The following is a 21,272-nucleotide window of genomic DNA, read 5'->3' as shown; positions in this document are numbered from 1 at the left end:
GGGACCTCAGACATGGGTGCAGAACTGCAGCTGGGGCAGTACAATCCCCTCCCTGTCCCTGCTGCCACCCCTCTGTTGGTGCAGCCTAGGATACTATACATGCAAGAGCATGCTGCTTGCCTATGTCCTATTTTTGGTCATCAGAATGCCCAAGTTCTTCTCCACAGGGCTGTTCTCAACGAACTTTTCTCCCTCTCCACACTCATCTCTGGAATTGCACCAGTTTAAATGCAACACTTCACATTAGGCCACGTTGAACCTCATTAAGTTCACGTGGGCTCAGTCTTGTCCAAGTCCGTTTGGATGGCATCCCTTCCTTCTGTTGTATCAACTACACCACACAGCTTGGTGTCATCAGCAAACATGCTGGGTGTGCAGTTCATGCCACTGTCTCAGGTGTAGACTAAAATCTTGGATTTCAAGCACAAAAAATATCAAATATTACAGAAGGAATTTAAAGACTCTGTTCAGAAAGGAACAACATTATTTGATAATGTGCCATCTCTCTGTCAGAGACAGGGTAGCTTTAAAAACTGTTTTACTGCCAATGTTTGCAGTGTTACAGCAATCAGTATTTATTTCTTAAGGTCCTGGCTATTGGGATTAGGCATTATGTTGGAATATTAGCTCTTATTTAAGAAACAGTTGTTTCAGCTCTCCTTAAAATACCTGGAATCCCATAACTTGCAAATTGTATTTTATGGTGGTATTTCCTGCATGAAAATAATAAACAAACAAACAAACAAAACCCAAAATAAGACAGCACTGAAAAAAATACAACAAATTAGCTGGGATGCATCTGACTTTATATTGTGATCTTCCAGCCATGCAGCTCCAGACTTTGGATCCCAGCTTTCAGCAAGTGTTACTTCTGGAACATTGTCCTTTCTTACATGCCAGTGAGACCTTCTGCTTAAGACTTCCAGTAAAATTTCTGCTATATTTCACATTGTCCCCAGCTCCTATTGATGACAGAAGCCCTGAAAGCAGAGGTTACAGGGAGTGACACTGCCTCTTGTCCTGTTCCTACTACACAATGCACCTTACCTGTTAGGAACTAATGCAGCAAAAATTAATCTGCCATCCAATTGGTACAGTTGCACAGGTTTGACTCTTAGTGCTGTATGTTTCTAAAGGCTTAATTTTAGTATGAGGTACAAAGCACCTGGATGGCTCCTAATGCCTCCAGTCCATATACCAGCATCTTAATTAGAATCATGCTGCTGGCTTACAGCTAATAGCAAGCAAACTTTTATTTATTGTCTACACACAATGGAAAGCGCCTCTCTAAAAGGAAGCTTAGGAGTAGGATAAAACAAAGAGAAGAGATTTAGTTTAGAAAGTAATGCAAGAGAAGGCAGTGCATGAGCTCTAGAGAAGTGCTATAATGCCTTCGAACACTGGGGGGCAAGCAAGCACTCAGCCTTAGGGATGGAAAGAGGTACTCGATGCTTAGGAAGACAGCAGGTCCGTTCCCTTTCTCCCTTGGAGCATTCTCGTCTTTGATGATAATTCCTTTCTAAAGCAGTCCTTCCCTCCAGCCCAACACCCCCCTTAATTCTGCAAATAATTACATAAAGCAACACAAGGCAATACTCTCTGGCTGGATGTATCCGCACAATGTGAAGTCATTACTTTTAACATACAGGCAAAAGAGTAGAAAAGGGGAGACACTGTATTAATTTTCAAGAAAAAGCTTTATGAAATGCAACTGATTAATACACCTTGAGTAACTAAACAAGCTTACATGAAACTGAAAAAGCATTATAGAGAACTGAATTGTGAATTGCTTTTCAGAGGTTAATTTTGCTCAAGTAGCTTCAAACATTGCTTAAATGAACAAAAGAAGGAGCAGGTATGGAATGAGAAATGAATGCTGGAAACTTACAGGGGAAAGGTTTGTACATAATGTTCATACAGCTTTATCATGACAAAAGTAATTTGAACACACTTCATCACAGATACTTTCACCTTCTTCCTGCATGAAGTAACTCATTTTTTAGTCCAGAATTATCAAACATCATTGCCACACATAGTTACACTGCTTTCTCCCTATCTTTTGACATATTGTAGGGGCCGGTAGCAAGTTGCAGACACCAGTGCTGAAACTGTGAATTTTACCAAGCGAAGATATTAATGATTCATGCCTGAGAAATTGTCACCCATAAACCCCTTTTTTGCCAGTTCAAAAGTCAGAGAAATCTATTGAAATCACTGAGAAAAGATGAAAACTGGGGAAAGAAACAAAAAAAAGAAACTGTGACATAACTAATATTGTAGACACTCTTTGAAGAGAATCAAAACTTCCTCTAACATTTCAGTTATGTAACAAGCGAGTTTATTAAATTGGAATAAATGAAAAGCACTTCTAAGAGAAAGAAAAATGAAAGAGGTGGGAAGATGGCATTGTTTCCTGCCCCTTTTCATTAAACCACAACCAATTCCATTAAAGTGGGACGGAGGAGGGATTGATTATTGCAAAATATCTGCATCTTCATCTAGGTGCATCATTTGTCTAAACACAAAATGGACCTTTATTTGATTATATGTATATGGAAACAAAACTTCAAAACTCATGTTACTGCAATAAAAGCTGATATTATATGCCTTAACTGAATATACTGATAATTCATTTCAAGTCCTGAACTAATGCAAAAAGAGATCGAAAAGGTGGAACTTCTTGAAGTAATAGCATCACAGTGAAGTTCTTCAGTGTCTATAATATAATATATTTCAAGTGCTGAAAAAAATACCTGTTTTCTCCCTTCTCATGAATTTGCAACATTTTAAATTATTTTCAGTGAAATATGGAGAGTATTTTTGGCTTTAGAATGAGCACCTTCATAAATCTTCAGTTTTAAATAATGTTTTTCAAATTGCACTTCTTTTGTTATTCTCTTGCCTTCTGACAAAGACACATTAAGATGGACGTAACTTTAAGTCTTAGAATCAAATATAGGACGAATTTCGAAGAAAAACTGAATCTACTCTGTTGTGTGTTCTATAGATTGCAATTCATTTTAAAGAAAAGATAATGAGAATGATGATACAAATGTTTGGAACAGTATTCTCTGAGCAAATTTGTAAATAAAAGAATTGATTTATAAATTAATGACATCTCCCTTCTTCTTTCAGGTTCACGATTTTGATGTTGCTACAGATCTCAGTCACTCTGGATTTGAATCAGTGCCAGCTTTTGTTTTGTACAAGAGAGCAGAAATAGCAACAGCTATTTGAATTTCAATGTTCTGATTGCACTAAGCCTCAAGGAAAATATTGACAAAGACGTAAATAAATGCTGCCAAGTTCTTTTCTAGAAGTTGAGCATTACATAGTAACTCGTCCTCAGCTCTTAGAAGATGGGCCTACATGCTGCTTTTGAGTTTGGTAGTCCTGAACATCTCCTCCTTTCCCCATTTTTAGTCTTTCTCTTTCCTTAAGATTTCCTCCCCCAGGGAGATAGTGCATCAGTGGAAAATAATGATGACAATAAGTGAATTGAGATTAAAACCATCCTTCATTTTCTGTCTTTCTTCTGTTTTTTGTCCTGGTTGCGCCCTTGTGTTCCAGTCATCCCAGTGCCCGCAATATACCCACAGAATGTTCCAAGCACAGCCCCATGCCCCACTCTTTCAATCTCTTCTATTCTGTGGGTGTAACATGAGAGTGAGTAATGAGGAACCTCCAGGCAGAAAAAGCCACGGACCGCAGATTCTTCACAAGGCACGATGAAGGAGCTGTGAAGAAAAGCAAGGTCTGCCATGAACTGAGCCCCACTTGGGGCCTGCAATGGAGATCCAACCACCAAGAGAATGCAACTGAGGTTTCCACAGGGTTGTTATTATATACATAATATATAAGTATATATATTATATATATGATTTTTATAAATTTATGTAAGAGAAATTGTATTTTTTTTCCTGAGAATAAATGGCTCTATCCTGGTTTTGAAAACAAAAACAAGGTTGCAGTTGGTGAACCTGTGCAAAGGCTTCTTCTCTCCCTCAAATCCAACCACTTGTACGTAGCGGTGCCTCTTTACTCTGTATGTCCCTACTCCAAGAGCTAATCAGCTCTGAGATGATGGTGTTGATCATACATGTGCAACGTGTGCTTAAAAACAAACAAAGAAACACAAATTCCTAGCTGGCAACAGTTTTTCTCTGTACTGCTATTCATTAACAATATTGCATTAGTGGACATCTTCATGAGGAGTAGCAAATGGGTATGACAACCTCCAGAATGGAGGAAATGCAGCTTAAGTACAGCATACCATTTTCACAGACAGCACTCAGAAACTTCATAGGTATGAAGCTCAGTACTCAATTAAATACAAATAAGGAGACTTCAGGATTTATGGTATAAGTTAGAGGTATTTTTGTACATAATTCATGACCGACTTCGCAGAACTCAATTAATTTACAGTAGTCTGTAAAGAACAAAAATAAATCAAAGCTATACGTATGGAAATGCATATGCATGGAAAATAGAGAAATAAGATAAACTGAATATTGTAAAATTCAGTGTCAAGATTTGAGTGGTGTACCACCATGGACGTAATTTTTTGTGTGCCAAGTTTATTTTTTCATTTATAAATGAAGTCATGAAGCTAGAGTTTTAAGAGAGAAGGAACGACAGGTGTTTCCTGTAGATTGATTGTGTAGGTGCCTAAACAAAGATTTGCAGAGCAGCCTTAGGCAGACTTTAATGACAAGCTCGGTCAGTGCTGTCATTTCAATTATACACAAACAGCAGGACACAATAAAACAATAACTTTACAGATATATTTTTAAGCAATAAGCTTCAACTTTTTTTACACTCCAGCCACCTTCCATGCCCAAACAGGATTTCATGGCAGCAGGGAGGTAACTTATCCCCTTTAACAATAGCATGAGGGCTGCTTCAAAAGTAATGCCTTCTATTTTATTGTACTGGCTCACAATGTCAGAGGTGGGTGTTGGTGCTCTGGCAGAAGAGGTTGAACTTTCCCACCATATTCTATTACATTTACTTGCAATAGATGGCATCAGAGGGGCATTTTGACTAAATGGCATCTGACATGGAAGTGCAGATGAAGCAAAGGTGTGTCACTGAATTCTTTCGTGTGAAAAAACATCACCCATTGACATTCACCAACACTTGCTGAATGTTTGTGGAGATCAAAAGAGTGGATATTGGCATGGTGGTGGGTGGTGCAACAGTGGGTCATCTCCACTGATGAATGCAGGCTTTCTTCCATCACTGGCAAAGATATGTAGCTAATGGTGGCATTTGGCAGGTGAGAATTTGCTCTATTGAAAGGTGTAATTGTCTCTTTGAATCTGTCATAGCTTTTGTGGAAATAAATAGGAGGCATTACTTTTGGAGTGACCTACATACTAACCATACAACATGGTGGAACATGACCTCTGACACCTGCTTGATGCTCCTGCAGCTTTAGACCATCAAAAGGAATATCCCCAAAACTAAGATAAAAATGAGAAGAAAAAAAAAAGTTTAATCTTAGCTCTGTTCAATCAACTTCTTCAATTCAACACATACTTCATCTATTCTCTTCCACAAACTGATAATGAGTTTCACGATGACTCCTCATGTAGGGTATCAACATACCACAGGCAGATGTGTCTTCAAGTGTAATAGCATGTCCATGCACTGAGGTCAGCAGGAAGGCAGTAGTAAAGCCCTCAGAATGGAGAAGCTTTCTACCTGAGGCATTAGGCAACCAATTTCATCAAGTCTTCACTTTGTGGTTAAGTGATGCTCCGTAATTGCAGCTGCTCCAAGCAGGTAAGGGAGGAGGAGGTACCAGCAGTACCAGCATGGCAACAGTGCTGATCTTCTGGGTTTTTTTCTTCCAATTGTTTCACACAGTCTTACCTCACATATCGAACACAAAAAGCAACAAAGCAGCAGCCAACCAGTGCCACCATTGATGCTGAAATCACAGTGACTGCACTGCCGGCAACACTGACCAAGAGACCAAGGCCCACACCAAGAATGATCTGTGCCAGCTGGACCATGCAGGTGAGAGCAGCACAGTCAATGCCCTTGCCTCTCCCGTGCTCCATGCCTTGTTCTTTCTGCTGCAGATTCAGGTCCTGGAAATAAACACAAACAAGACTTAAACAGGACTTAAACATAAGCTGAATCCCTCATGCCATGGCAGCCAGATGCAGCAAAACAGGCCAATAGCTCTCTGCTTCCTTTCTAGTTTTAGTGTCTGTCCCACAGAGGTTACAAAATTCAAACAGGGATTGTTCAAGTGATAATGATTTTTCCAAACTGTCCTGTTTCCCTCATCAGCAACTTTATCTCTTCTCTCAAGGAAAGAACTGAAACTTGATCAGAAAAAATGACTGCTTCCTTGAAGTACAGCTCTACTTGAGCTCTGGCAAACTAGAACAAGAAGAAAATTTCACATGGCAGGACACCTCATCAAGAATATTTTAGCTCCAACTCTCACATGGCTGAATCACAGAATCACCTAAGAGTAATGGAGTGGAAAAAAAAATAGAAAAAAAAAATAGAAAAGACCTTCAAGGTCAAGTCCAACCATACAGGGAGCTTCAGGGGAATACTGAATCATACTACATCCCACAGTTTGTTCTAATGGAGCTCTGTGATCTGAAGTTATACTAGATGCTCTGAAGTTACGTCTCAGAGCATATGAAAGAGTTCAGTATTAAAACCTAAGTGTGATGTTTTTATTGCTAAAAAAAATTCTGAAAATGAATGAAGAGACAAATTCCTCTACATACAGAACACCATCGTTAATTATTTAAATTAAAATTACATACATATTTGAGCAAAAGCCTTCATTTATGGTATATGAGCATCTCATACACAACCTCACACGCTGTGAGATTTGGAGAACACTGAATCAGTTTGTTTAGAGCTGCGAGACTCCAACCAGGAAGATCTTCAAAACTGCACTGGACAAGACCATGGACAACCTGCTCATGGTGACATTACTTGCACAGAGGTGTTGGACCAGATGATCTCTGGAGATTCCTTAAAGACTCAGGTTTAATTTTGTGAACCCTTTCCACAAAGACCTATTCTATTTCACAATATAATTACATGATGATAACTAGATGTTTATTGTTCTTGCTGCTGTTTGGTGAGGTTTGCACTGTAACAGACAGTTTCCATGCTGTACTCTAGCTGAGATGCTCTTTCCTAGTATCCAAATGCTCTTGACTGTGATTAGGATGCTTTTTGCAACACCTATTACACCGCCTTTGAGTTTTACCACACAAAGCTGAAAAGCAGCAGAAGCCAATAGTGCCTTCCTAATCCAGCAAGACTGAAAATGAATTAGGGTCCTAGGGAATGGCAGTGTGGAACAGGAATCGAAATGGCAGCAATTTAAAACCCAGCATATGATATTGGTAGGTTGTACACTAAGGAAAGATGTCTGTTCTTTGTTCTAAAATAATGCAGTGTTTTCAATTCAAGACACAGGTTTTTTTAATTACATTTATTTTGTTGGGCTGTGCCCAGCATTCCTATGTGTCAGTTGTTCCTACCACATAATATGAATGTGTAAGTGAATGTAATTTTGCACTTGACGTTTCCTTTTCTATCATACTTTTCTATCATCTCATACATTATAGGAGATTTAAGACAAACCAAATTCTGTTAATGTCAGATCTAACATATGATTGTCATTTGTCAAAAGTCACAGCCATCTGCCAAGTGCTCCTATAAATGACATTTGAAGATATTAGCTTATTATATTTTAAGACCATGTACACTTCAGCATATTTCATTTCACTTTTGTTTTGGAACAGGTCTGATTCAGAACTGGGCTGTAATTTTGCCTTTATCTCCTCTCTCTGATTTGGTTGTCTCAAGGTCAGGATTGTGATCTCACCCTAAACTGGGTTCAAACCTTGCACTTTGTAAAATCTGTCTGAAACTCTACATCGTAATTCTTCCTTATTGGAAAGAACAGAAATTAAATGAAAAATGATTAAGCAGATCTATGAAATATTTAATCAACTTGAAATGTCCTCATAGGATTCTTTGACTAATTTAGAGTTTCCTCGTGTTCATCATTCAGATGGTGGTGTTGAGAAATCATGCAGAATAGTAGGAAGTACTCTCAGGGGCTTAATATAGTCCCATTTCAACTATGTTTTTTATAGCTGGTTTAAACTGTCTTTTGTTGTGTTTCAGTATTTTCTTTATTCATTTCTTCAAATGCCACTGGACATAATGAAAACTTTTCCTTAGTTCTTGCAATTCTCCTTTATCCTGCTTGTTTCCGACTTTCTTACCAACTTGCTAGAATGTTTCCATTGAAGACTAAAACGCCTTAAAACACACAAAGGTCCAGCTGAGCCTAGAAACATGACATGAAGAGCTCAGGATTTTCCAGATTCCCTTCGCAAACAGAATGTGAGGGACCAAAAAGAATGCCAGAAGAGTAAGAACACAGAATACAACTTCCTACAGAACTACACAAAACTTTTTGTACTTGAACTGCATATCTTTATTAGGTAATAGGTTTTCATAACACTTTGCAGTTAGCTAAAGCTTCTGGTAGCCTTCACAGGGTGGTTATTAACCCCAGGGACTCAGAAGTCAGCTCCTCAGCTAACATGAACCAAACTCATCCCTGAAGTAACAGCAGCTACTCGCACTGAGCCCCAGCTGCCCCTTTACTTTTAAAGAGTACAAAAACCCTTAGTGATTTAGATTTTATTCTCAGGCAGGAAATCCTTGAAGACAACACAGATTGGCTGGATCTCTATAAGCAGCTTGCAGCCTCAGCACATACTGCAATTGGCCTTATCTCAGTTGTGATTATTCTTTGTCTTAATGTGGAACTATGGAAACTCTCTGGAGCTGGGGCCTTAGCTGAGGGCTGTCATCTAGCTTCAACCCAGCTTATAATATCAGTGTTGTTTAATAAAGATCTCTATTAACAGAAACTCTCTGTTCATATCATGTCATCATAAACAGTTTGAAATTTATAACTTTAAACCCATTCACCCCTTCTACCAATGTTCAGCCAAAATAGACTAAACAGATTCAAACAGACACAAATTTGCCCTTTCTTACACTTTCAACTTACCTCTTCTTCTTTGTGATACTCTGCAATGAGCTGGAACGGCACAGTATACAGAGTGCTGGACATGACTCCAAAAAGTGAACATAGAACCAGAGTGGAATAGACATTGGGAAACAAGCCAATCAACCCAGTGCCTAGTCCAAAAAGTAGGTATCCAATGAAATAAAGTCCCTTTAATCCTGTGTATGGCAGAAGGACTTTCTGCAGGTCTGTGGAAAGAAAGAGAAATTGTTGCCAAGAGTGAATCAGAACAAGCAACATTTCATCAGGGAATTCATTTAGAAGTTTTGTTTTGTAAGATGCAGTGAAGGGGAAAGGCTTACTGATTTTAAAAGTTGCTTGAAATTACTGTGGTTACAAATTTGCTGCAGAATGCTTCTTTCTGATACTCTTACTCTGGCATAAGGATCTCAGAGAAGTAGTTAACAGCCGTTCTGGAAGGACCACCCCCATGGACAACTTCAGACATTTCTGCTGTTCAGTTACAATAAAAACATTTGGCATCAACCTCTGTCTGAGCTCAGAGTGGTGCTACAGAAATGCCTGTAGTTGAGCTCCAAATGGGATTTCCCTCAGGCTCTTGTAGATGCTCGATTCCCAAAACACTACTAGTTTTTGGATTGTAAGATTTTTTTTTTTTTTTTAATTCTGAATGAGAGCTATGGTAATATTTATCAAGGAAACTTGCTAATATATTTACACACAATTTTGGAGAACAAGGTCTATGTTTTTGGCAAGGCCTTCCATGTAATTATAATAAAGTTTATTTGTGAAGAATGCAGATGGCAAGAAGCCAAGAGAGGGCCTTTTGTAAACCTATAGCTACAGGGCTCCCAACTGAAAAAGCATCTCAGAATGATGCCCACAGCATCCATTTCACTCTGACTTTTGGCTTTAAAATGATTGTCGGTGCTCAGTGTCAATTCACATGAAGGACAATGCCTTTCTCCCAAAGAGACACCTTTTCATGTTGTCCAGGCAAGAACTGCTCATGCTAAGATACAGGTTTCTAATGCTGCTGAGAATGTAATACTTGTTAAAATTTTCATGGGGGGGGGGAAAAAAAAAGACATCAACAGTTAATTTGGCAACTTTTTTTTTTTACTTTTTTTTTTTTTTTTTTTTTTTTAAGGAATAGTGAACAGCAAAGAGGTTTTTGTTTGTTTGTTTGTTTGTTTTTCATAACAGTGCTGGAGTACATTCCTGGATACTTACAAGAATAGGCTGAAGATGCAATTGCATTGATGCACAACCCCCAGCATCCAACCTCCACTCCTCTTCTGTAGGTATGGTAAAGTGTGGAGTTATGAGAAGCATAAGGACTACCCTGGTACACAACCTAAAGAGACAACGAAAATCACAAAAGGCAAGGAATTATTGCATATATAGAATACCTGCTGCACAGAAAGACTGGCTAGCACCCAGGAAATCTTTCAACGAGTGCCCTCATCACCTCTGTGTTGTACTCTGTATTTCACACGCATTTCTGCCAGACTCTCACACACCAGGCTCTTCCTCATTTCCTGCCCTTACTTTTGCCTGTGTTAGCCACTCTATAAATACTCATCTGCTCTTTTTTCTTTGGATGTTTCTCATTTTTTATTCTCCTTCTCTCTCCACTTCTGCCTTCTTGCTTAATCTGCTTACTCCTAACTTAGCTACAATGATTTCTTTTTCCAGACCTACCCCCACACACTCAATTTTTTCCACTCAGTCAATCCCTTATTTGGCCCCTAATCCAGGCAAGCAAAATCCTTTCTTCTACTTCTTTCTTCTTTAGTTGTTCATATACATTGAAGGAAACAAAAACTACCTCTTGTTTCTTCCACAGAGAGAGAAAAATCAAAAACACTAAGGCAAGGAAATGTAGAGTTATGGGGAGCCAGAGTCATGTCTTCAAGTTCATAACAATACCTTCATTTGGTTTTGATGGAGAAGGAAATGCTATGAGGAGAGAAGAGCAAGAGGATTTTACACTTTTACCTGTCCCATGAAATCCGTGAAGAAGAGCATGTTGGACAGGAAAGCCATCCATCCAAAGAGGTGGCTCACACACAGATAGCGATAATGGGATGGCATGCTTAAAAGAGTCTTCAAGAGTGATTTAAGTGTCATCCGCCTTTGAGCCTAAAAGCAAGTATTCAACAACAATATTGCATGACAGTCCTTAATGCCAATAAAATTCTGACAGTACGTTGAGAAGACCTCTGTGTCTTTTCATGTTAAAATTCCAAAGTTATTTTGTTTTTGCTAGAATGGGTTGGTTGGGTGCTAAACGTCCTTCGCTATATATTTGATTTGTGGAATCGTTGCCTAATAAAGTCATCTGAAAGATGACAGGGACTCTCCAAGAGCTGGGGTACATCACAGTGGTATTTCCTGCTTTACCAGTCGTTAGGATTATTACTAGGCAAAACTTTCTGCTGAAACAGATTCAGTGGAGTTTCAAAAACCAAATCAAAATAAACCAAAAAGCACCAAAAGAACTTCTTCCTAGGGGACGATCAGCTTACCACTGCAGATTTAAAGCTGCCATAGAAAAAATGAAACTCAAAAATATTTCCTCAGAATTAAAATACATCATCTGTAGAATACTGCATTTTTTATAGTTTCCATTCCCTACTAAATTTTGTGTTCCACCTATTTTGGTATACAAGCACGATGAAATTTTCTCTGTGGACTGCATCCTCCCTCAAAAAGCAGTGAGAGACAGTGATTTGTAACAGGAGAAGTAGCACCCGAAACAGGAGATGCAGCAAAAACCCTACTGGGTCCAGTACCTGAACATCTCCAGTCTTGTGGGAAAAACAACACATTTCAAAATCAAAACCTGGTGGGAATACATTAAAAAAAATCTCACTGACTGGGAAGAAAATTCTGACCATCTTCAATGTTCTATTTTATCTCTTTCTCCTCATCTGAACTTTCTGCTGAAAACCTCAGACTCTTTTTCAATCACATTCATTGGTGTCATAGTTTCAGGTGGGATGAAATTGTTTTCATCAGTGTCTGATATGATGCTGTTTTGGCTCTAGGAGAAGAACAATGTTGATATAACACACAGTGTTTATAGTTGCTGCCAAGCAGTGTTGTACAGAGACAAACCCATTTACAGCAAAGGGCCTAAGGACTTGGGAAGGAGCAGAATTGGGATGGCTCACTTAAAAAGTCCTGAAGGGTATTCCATAGCATACGACATCGAGTGGAAGGAATTTGAAGGGAGCTGGAGAGCTTGTCTCACTCTCTCGCACTGCAAGGCAGTGAGCTGGGCATCAGCTGAGAGATGGTGAGAAATTGCTTGTGCATGAATTGTTATATACATTCATATACACATATTTATTTGTCATCATTATTATCCTTCTCATTTTCTCTATCATAGTAAATAGTTTTACCTAAACCCATAAGTTCTGTTTGTTTTCTTCCTTTTGATTCTCTCCCCATCCCACTAGGAAGGGCTGGAGTGGGCAGAAGACTGTGTGGTGCTCAACATTCTGCTGGGTTAAACCACAACTATCAGATCACTGCTATCACTTGATTTTTCTCAGTACATCATTAATTCCTTTCAGTGTTCTAGCTACTTTTCACAGCTCTGCCTTTTGAACTAGGCTATGCTGCAAGCTGCTCTATGAAAGATCACCACATATAAAGTTAGAAAATATTTTACTCCAGTGAAAGGTTTTTAATCCTCATAGGAATTCATTTTGCTGACTTCTACCTTGAACAGCATACTGTGTAAAACCCTTGGAATTTCTCTTGGCATCACTGTCTCTTTTAACTGTGTTTTAAACAGGGAAAATTATAAATTCTCTACAGTTATACAAATAATAATAATAATAATAATAAATCTCATACTGACTCATTGTTTCAAGGACAATTACTATTTTTTTACTTAGCTTATATAATTTATTCAACTCTTCCACGCAGTTATTTAAAAGTCTTCCTAATCTCAGTATAATGTCAGGGTACTACAAGGAACATCGCTGTAATTACAAATGATAATTTGACATCTAGAGAGGAATGTTTGATCTCTATTTAGATATTTTAGAAAGTGGAAATGGAAAAAAGTGTTTAATGCATATATTCAATACTTAACAGCAAACACTTTCTACACAGTTATTTGTAAATGAAGTTCTGAAGTCTGCCTCTGTTTAAGTGGTTTATCCTTCAAAAGTTCACAATATCCAACCCATTCCCCTATAAAATCACCACAACTTAAGGCCTAAGATGACTATTATGGATAGAGAGGGATCCATAGTAGAGGTTTTACAGCAGATCCTCAGTGACTTTGCACCAAAGCAAATAACAGAAGTAGAATAACTTTGGATTTTTATTCATACTGTAAGGGATCAAATCTCATTAATAACCTTGGAAGCAATTTGTATGCAAGAGCATATTCCTTAATTTAGATGAAATAGGGCCATGATGCCCACCGTGAAATAAAAAAGAGACAGGAAACCAAACCATTTCTTCAAGGAAGCAATTACAGTAATGAATTTGTTACAATTACAGAATGAATTTGTAAAGCATGTGCCACAAGAGACAGAACATTTTGGTGGTGAGAGCGTCTAGAATCTATCCAAGCCTGGACACATCAAAGGAACATGAGACAGATCAAAGCTCAGCAAACGACAGGCTGTCCAACTGAAAACTTACAAAGGAGGGCAATTGCACAAACTGGCCCACAGTAAACATCAGAGCTATACCTAGGGTGTCAGATGTTAGTGATTCACTGGGATTCTTGCCAAGCCAAAGGCTACCCCAGTGCATCCCCTGCTTCCCTGGCTTCCTGCAAGGAATGTTCTCTGTGGGGGAAATGGCTCTTTTTCATTCACTTTCCCTTATTTCAAAGCCCATGCTGACCAGTCAGTGCAACCAAGCATCTCTGACAATTCAGAGAACAATCAGAGTGAATAGTGCTGGTGAAGTTTACTGTGCCCCAAGCCGGGTGGGTAAGCAGGAAGCACACTGCAGTGTGCCAACCATGCTCTGCTAACAAACTGTTGCTTTGTTTGTGCATCTGGTATTCTCATCAGTCAGTGCCCATCTTTTAGTCTAGCTTTTTGTAGTCTGTAGTGCGATGATATTCTTGTTTTGTTTAGAAATAACAAATGCTATTAGAATACAAATCATAAATAGTAAAAGACAATAAATGAATTGTAATGGTAGCTTAAACTTTAGTTTAGGTTTCCATCATATCTAACTTAACCACCTGAGTATTCTTGGTAATTTTTAGCTGACTTCCCAGGACTTGTATACACAATATATACCTAACAAAGCTAAGAAATAAGAAGTGAAGTTAAAGCAACAGGTGACTGTTCCATTATTCATTGCCATACTTGGATACAGACACATATTAGCCTTTGTGTGAATAGGATACCATGAAAGTGCAGAGAGGATTCCTGTTGATGACTTTTAGTGGTGAAAATCACTATCTGTTCCTAAGAGTATCCTACTTACATCTCTCTAGATGTTTTTCAGGTAGATTCACCTTCTCCTAGCTGTCTTAAATTGCAGCAATCTCTCATAAGATCAAAAAATAAACAAACACCACTGATTACTTGAAGTACAAGTTCCTCTCTGCCATCTCAAAGTTATGCCAAAGGCACAGCCCCAGCAACACTTAAAAAGAAAATTAAAATTGCCCCAGAAGTGGTGTAGTATTGTTGCTTAGGCAATTTCAGACAAATCAGTGTCATCAATAAATCCTCAGTGGAACAGCGAGTGGCAGCCAATGGAGCATGGAATGAACTTTCATGTACTACATGTATTAGTACGTTGATTTCAATGGGAGTCACAGATTTATATCAAATATCATTGCTCTGTAGCTCCTGTCCACAATGTGATGTTAGTTCTACAGGGACTAATAGAAAAATTAGATCATCTTGACAAAATTTAGATAGGTAGGATATGAAGAAACTGACACAGAGTAGAAAACTGTATTTGGATCTCCCTTAACCCTGCCAAAGCATCAGAAAGCATTAGGACAAGTTAGTTTCTATCCCACTTGCTGGAAATACCTTGTAAATAACCAAAGAGAAAAGAAAGACTTTGATCTGACCCTTTATCCAGGTCAGAAGAAGAAAGAATCCAGAAGGAATATTTTTCTGAATATGTGTGTGAAAGGACTCTATTTCAGTTAGCCAGCAATAGCTAATTAAAAGGCTGCTGATGGTCTTCAATAATGAAATGACTGGGTTATAAAATTGTCTCTGTTCTTACCTCTGTACACGATGTGTCAGTACCTTTCTTCGGCTTACTTGTAGCATTTAAGTCAGTACATGATAAGTATCCTTTCTTGATTTCCTCTATGGAGCTGTACTTATAGGGCTCAGTCACTTCCAACAAGAGCTTTGTCTCTTCATTGTCATATCTGAGTGGGACTTCAGGAATACTGCGTAGATGTACAATAAGGCAGATGAGGAAAACCAAGGCTGACAAGAGGAAAATCACCTGGAATTCTGACGTCAAGGTGTATCCTAGTACAGTTTCACCCCAGTCCACAGCACCTGTCAGGTAGCCCAGCGCTCCTCCTAAGCCTACAGGGGAGAAAAAGGGTAAAAGAAAATCTACTGGCATTTATAAATAAATAGTATACAACACTTGTGTGTTTCCCTCTAGAAACAGTGTGATTCCCTCTAGAAATGACTAAATAATCACTCCTCAGATATCAGGATATTCACTCCTCAGGCGTGAAGTGAATATATACAAGATGTATATATATTGTATATATATATATACAAGAAGTATCAAAATAAATTGGAACTCAGAGGTAATCACACATACAAGCACCTATCAAAATATGAAATAAGATATCCTCAGGTCTGGAGAGAGCTGTGCAAGGGCTCTTAAAAAATACCTCAATATATAGCAACATGGGACTCCATCATTTTTCCAGCAAATACTTTGCATGACTCAGAAACACTTCCTTAAGGCAGTCTTTTCTCTGAAACTGAATAATATTAAACAAAACTCTACTGGAATGTGCTTTTTAAAAAGCATTTATGGATCAAACAATTTTTCTATTATATCAAGCAGAGTTTGTAAATTGTACCTTAGGCAGATGGCTCTAGGCGGAAATATTGCTTCCATGTGACTTATCTTTTCGAAAGGGACTACAATTAAAAACAGGGTTTTGTAATCCCTGAAATCCAAGTATCTCTCCACTAGGAGAGACGCCACTATGTCTCAGTGTTAATAAAAGAAGAATTCATTCTCTTTTATTTATTTATTTTTTTTAAACAATTTCTTTCTTTGCTGATAGGGCACGCAGTTTGAGAGGCACAAGGAAGAACACACTGCTGCATTCAGCACATGGTTCCTGTAGAGAAAGCGCTTGTCCAGTCCTGCCCTCCCTGGTATCCAGGTGGCTCAGGAGGATGGAGAAGTGGCCCAGCACAGAGCATTTGAAGGATTGGAAGCATTTCTACCCTTCTGCTTAGGGAACTGAAGACGTGTGGTGGAACCATTCTGTGCAACAAAAAGAAACAGAAATAACAAGGCTTACCTTTGCCTCACCTAAAAACCATGGTATTGTAATTCCATTCTGAGTTTTCTGTACTTATTTTCCTCTTACGTGTGATACAGCCCTCCTTTGTTATGTCTAACTGAATCCTGCAGGGCCTGTATCACTGCTTGTTTTAATGAAGAACAATTAAGCACTTAATGTCTTCTGGAAGAAAACCTACACTCAATGTTTGCACTGCAGCTCACATTTGATGCTTGAGGGGTTTTTTGCATATTGTTTTGACTAAAAGTAATCATGGCATTGGAATGCACAGCCTGCAAGTTGTGTCAGATATACCATGTGTCTTCTTTTTGTCTCAGTGGTCTTGTTATAACAACAATAAACTTAGTTTCACATTTAGACTTAAAATACAGAGAAGGTAGATTGAAGAGCAAAGTCTTGAGGATGTTTAATATAAAAAGAAGGAATTAAATAGTGGAAAAGTGATAACTCAATACACAAAACAGAAGCTGGAAAAATGAAGGAGGAAGGATGCTTCTCTTGTCTGAAAGAGATAGAAAAAAAGGAGTGACAAAAGTCAGAAATGTAGAAGATGGATAATATGATTAAATTTTAGGGAATGCAGTTTAAAAGCAAGGGCAGTAGAATGCTGGAACAGGCTTCTCCGAGAGAGCTGTAGACCACTCTCATGGGCAGACGTGACAACTAGAACCATGCAGATGTGGCACTGAGGGTCATGGTTAGCGGGCATGGTGTGGGTGGATTGATGGTTGGACAACGTGATCTTAGTGGTATTTTCCAGCCTTAATGTCTCTATGATTCTATGCTTCAGGAATGGGCTGGGCAATCACCTATTCAGAAGGGGTTTAGGCATGCACAGCCTTGCTACAGAAAGCATACGGTGTTGGTCCAAATAACATGGAGAAATCTGTCTGTCCTATATAATGCGAGTTGACATCACCTCCATTTGCAGCTTGCCATACAAATGAATCAGTTCAATCCATAGCTCTGAACGTGGAAATAAAAACTTTTAAATAGGAAAAACAGCAAGCAGATTTCTGGTGTAGACAGGAATGTACTTCACGACTTGCTCCTCATTCTGTCCAAACAAGTGATTAGAAAAATTTGTGTCTGTTTCTAAAGGCTAAAACTCATTTAAACTCCACATGGCTTTCAGGTTCCCCTAGAATCTGTGCCCAGGTTCAGGATGCAGCTATTTCAAATATCCGAAGTCTGCCCACTGTCAATACTACTATGTATCACTGTTGGTACTACTGTGCTCTACCAGATGTGCGAGGGGCAGCTGAGGGCCCTGGGTGTGCTGGGCCCGGAGCAGAGAAGCTGAGCAGAGGCCTCATGGCTGCTGCAGCTCCTCACAGGGAGCAGAGGGCAGCGCAGATCACTGCCACAGAGCCTTTGTGCTTCTGTTTGTGCTACAGCTCAGCAAAAATCTGCATCAGCACAGGCTGCATGACTTCTTATCTTGCCTGTTTTTTGTCCAGTGCTGTCACAGTGACTGGTCCCATGCACAGCTGGGAGTGGTTCCGTGCACTTCCTGAGTCACATAACAGGTACACAGCATTATGTGTGTTCCTTGTGTGTTTTCTCAACACAGGACAAAGCCTTCTGTTTGGTGCAAGTTTTTTCCCTCTGCAGCAACGTCACAAATGTCTAAAGACAACCGAATGAAGCTCGAGCAGAACTCATTTTGTGGATGTTGAGAAGCTATGAATGTTACATAGAATTTCTATTTCTATACTGGCAGGCACCAGATGTAGGACCACCGCTGAAGAATGGATGCCGGCTGCACTGCTGCGTATTTGCTCTGTCATGAGCTGAGTAAAAGATTTACTTGTACGGCAAGAAAACAAGTCACTTCCCTAACTTTGGCTTCACCAAAACTCGAAGATCAAAATAAAATGAATAAATACTATTTTATTTATATAATAGTTAATTGTTCTTAATTGAGCCACGCTATTTTACTGTAAATAGTAAGGCTGCAGCCTTTTGCAGTAGAGATCTTGCAGCAGCAACCACAAGCTGCAGTTTTCTGTAGCAGTGAAAACCCAGCTACAACAGACCCGTGACTGAAGCACAGAATCAGATGATCAGTTCATTCAAGATTAGTACATAGAGGTTACAAAATCCATGCAATTTCCTTCCCCTCCCTCCAAGTAGGAAGGAAAAGAAGGGATATGAGTACCTGTAAATAGGGCATGATAATGCAGACCCTTCTCTTTATCTTGATGAGAGCAGACATCAAATAAATATGCTTTGATGGGGCCATCAATAAAGTCAGCTGCAAAATCAAAAAGCACTACTCCCAGCATGGTAATGACTATTGCCCATGTCCGCTGCTTGTCTCTTTCACCGATGAAAGCTACAAAACCAAAAAGACTCTCATTGTGACAGCAATACTGCTGTGTTTCACAAAACCTCATTTTATCTTTCCAGATTCCTCCAAATCTAAACAATGCTTAGTTATGCATGAGGGACCAGTGATACCAGATTGGCATCTGACAAGTGGGATAACTGGATTTTGAGTCTGTGCAGCACTGAGCTGTGCTAGCTCTCTTTGAGCCATGGATCAGCAGAATCACCGAATCACAGAATGGCCAGGGGTGGAAGGGACCTCAAGGATCAGGAATCTCCAAAGCCCCCTGCCAAGGCAGAGCCACCAACCTCCCCATTTAATACAAAACAACCTGTGAAAACACGCTCCTCCCCCTGAGGAGGAGCCACCAGTCACAACAACAACAATTTTCCAACAAGTCTTCGAGAAGTAACATCTCAAGCTGAGCTAGAACAGTGCCTAGGGATGTCAGTCCTATTGGATTTGCACATTCCAGGTGCATTGTTTTCGTGGAGTTGTGACTTCCACTGTTCATCAGCATGACACATTCCTGAGTCAAGCCAGTGCTGCAATAATTTAAGATAAATGTTTTGAATGTGAACTCAAGTAAAATAGGAACTAACACTGATTTAGTTAGGATGCATACTACATCATATGAGCAATATCAATCACTTAACACAAGAAGGCAAATTTTAGCTATCAAATACATCTCTGGGCCTAAGCAGTGCTTCACTGTATGAACTGATCAGGCAGAGGTCAACATATAATACTGCAATCACATGCACGAACTACTGAACATTACGTACAGGGTATATAACATGCAGCATTAGGATTGAACATAAACAGATTGCAGTGTTCTTAAGCTCCTTCAGTGCAGCTCAGTAGTGTGATACCCAATTTTAACACCCAATTTTAAAAGGAAAAAAAAAAAGATCCCCATCCTTCTTTCAAATTCAGAGCAGTAGGGTAAGTTTTGTCCACATTCCCCTCACTTACCTGAGACCATCTCGTCCCCATTGAGGTACAAAGCCATGCCTACCAGCATTATGATGCCCAGACCCAGAATGTAAGGTCGCCTCCTGCCCCAGCTACAGGCGCAGTGATCACTGGCAGAACCTACCACGGGCTGCAGCACGAAGCCCAGGATGGGGCTGATGAGCCACACCAGGCTGTACAGGTTCTTGGGCAGCCCTACACTGAGCAGCACCGGCGTGACAAAGGCAGCCTCCACAGCATAGCAGAACTCCCTTCCAAACATCGCCATGCTGTGCATGATCAGCCTTCCTGTTGCTCGCTGCTTGGGCACCGGCACTCCAGTCCTTGCCGTGGAGAGGTGCACAGCCTTCTCCTTCCCTCCTGAGACATCCATGTCTGCCTTGGCCTCGTCAGAAGGGTGTGGAGGAGACTCCTGAAAGCTCTGTTCCGTTAAGGTCATTGCTCTGGCTACGCACAGCACTCGGGCAGGTCAGTGCTGCCTGGTGTGGCTGACATGGAGCCCTGATCATATGCCGGGTGCAACCGCTCTGTTCTGGGGGAGGGACTCACATACTTTCATGGCTCCGCGATCACAAGTTATGAAGGAAGGGGGCGGGGAAGTCTGTGTTAACATTAGCAGTTCTGTGCTCTAGGGCGTTTGCAGAGCTCCCAACTATCCTAGACTAATGGGAACACACATCACATGGGAGAGATGCAGGATTAGCCTGACACAAAGCCAGTCATTCCTTTTACTGCTGCAAGTTAGTGGTGCCACCAAGAATGAGGAAACCTCATCTTTTCATTCAGCCAGAGTGCTGACCTGCTGCAGGCAGGGACATAAAAAGGCAAACATCCAGGAAAGATTTCAACAGACTCGAAGAAGTAGACCTACCTGTTGCTCTAGAGTGTCAACAGCAAACAAAAAGCTTGACAGAAATCTGTCAAATCTGGTGAATACTTTTGTATCTGTCCTGTGCTACTCTCAGTACAACTGACTATTCTGTCCATTTCTGAAAAGCAAAGTGTATTGTGATGACTGAATGTTTTTTTTTCTTTCTGGAAGCCTTACTGGGCACACATATATTTGGAAAGAAACAGAAGGCTTTTAAAGAAATCTACAGCAACGTACCAAAAATCCCACCGCTTCAGGTGAGCCACCTGACTGAGGCAGCTAAAGTTAATGGCAGTTTTTGTAACGCCACCAAATTTTGGATCAGAACCTAAGTGTGCTGAAGATCATGCTTGGCTATATTTACTCTGCTCCAATACAATCAGATGCATATGACTCTAAGCAAATTCTCAGATCTTAGTGTGGAGCAAGGAATTGGATTTGATGATCGCTGTGGTCCACTCTGACTCAAGATATTCTATGACAATGTGGTAATGCAATGGTATATAAC

General features: G+C 39.8%; 1 protein-coding gene across 1 annotated transcript; it reads right to left on the bottom strand.

Moving 5' to 3' along the window:
- Window positions 1-1,779: 1,779 nt before the first annotated feature.
- On the bottom strand, window positions 1,780-20,594 carry SLC45A2 (solute carrier family 45 member 2). The gene is made up of 7 exons (XM_052670560.1): window positions 19,894-20,594; window positions 18,748-18,924; window positions 15,299-15,615; window positions 11,063-11,206; window positions 10,295-10,418; window positions 9,083-9,288; window positions 1,780-6,098 (listed from the first exon to the last, which is right to left on the bottom strand). Exons 1-7 carry the CDS (start codon window positions 20,330-20,332, stop codon window positions 5,874-5,876), a joined length of 1,632 nt encoding a protein of 543 aa, XP_052526520.1. The 5' UTR covers window positions 20,333-20,594; the 3' UTR covers window positions 1,780-5,873.
- Window positions 20,595-21,272: the final 678 nt, after the last annotated feature.

This window comes from Tympanuchus pallidicinctus, unplaced genomic scaffold (genome assembly GCF_026119805.1).
Source record: "Tympanuchus pallidicinctus isolate F22 unplaced genomic scaffold, pur_lepc_1.0 scaffold9, whole genome shotgun sequence".
Classification (NCBI taxonomy): domain Eukaryota; kingdom Metazoa; phylum Chordata; class Aves; order Galliformes; family Phasianidae; genus Tympanuchus; species Tympanuchus pallidicinctus.
The sequence above is the reverse complement of the archived record's forward strand: the minus strand, read 5'-3'. Positions and strand labels throughout refer to the sequence as shown.

Excerpts from the sequence above, each read along its gene's own strand:
- SLC45A2 (XM_052670560.1), bottom strand. The coding sequence starts at position 20,332 with ATGACCTTAACGGAACAGAGCTTTCAGGAGTCTCCTCCACACCCTTCT. Across the intron at positions 18,925-19,893 it reads TGGGGACGAGATGGTCTCAG|CTTTCATCGGTGAAAGAGAC; the intron begins GTAAGTGAGGGG and ends TTGGTTTTGTAG. Across the intron at positions 11,207-15,298 it reads CTGACACATCGTGTACAGAG|GCTCAAAGGCGGATGACACT; the intron begins GTAAGAACAGAG and ends ACTTGCTTTTAG.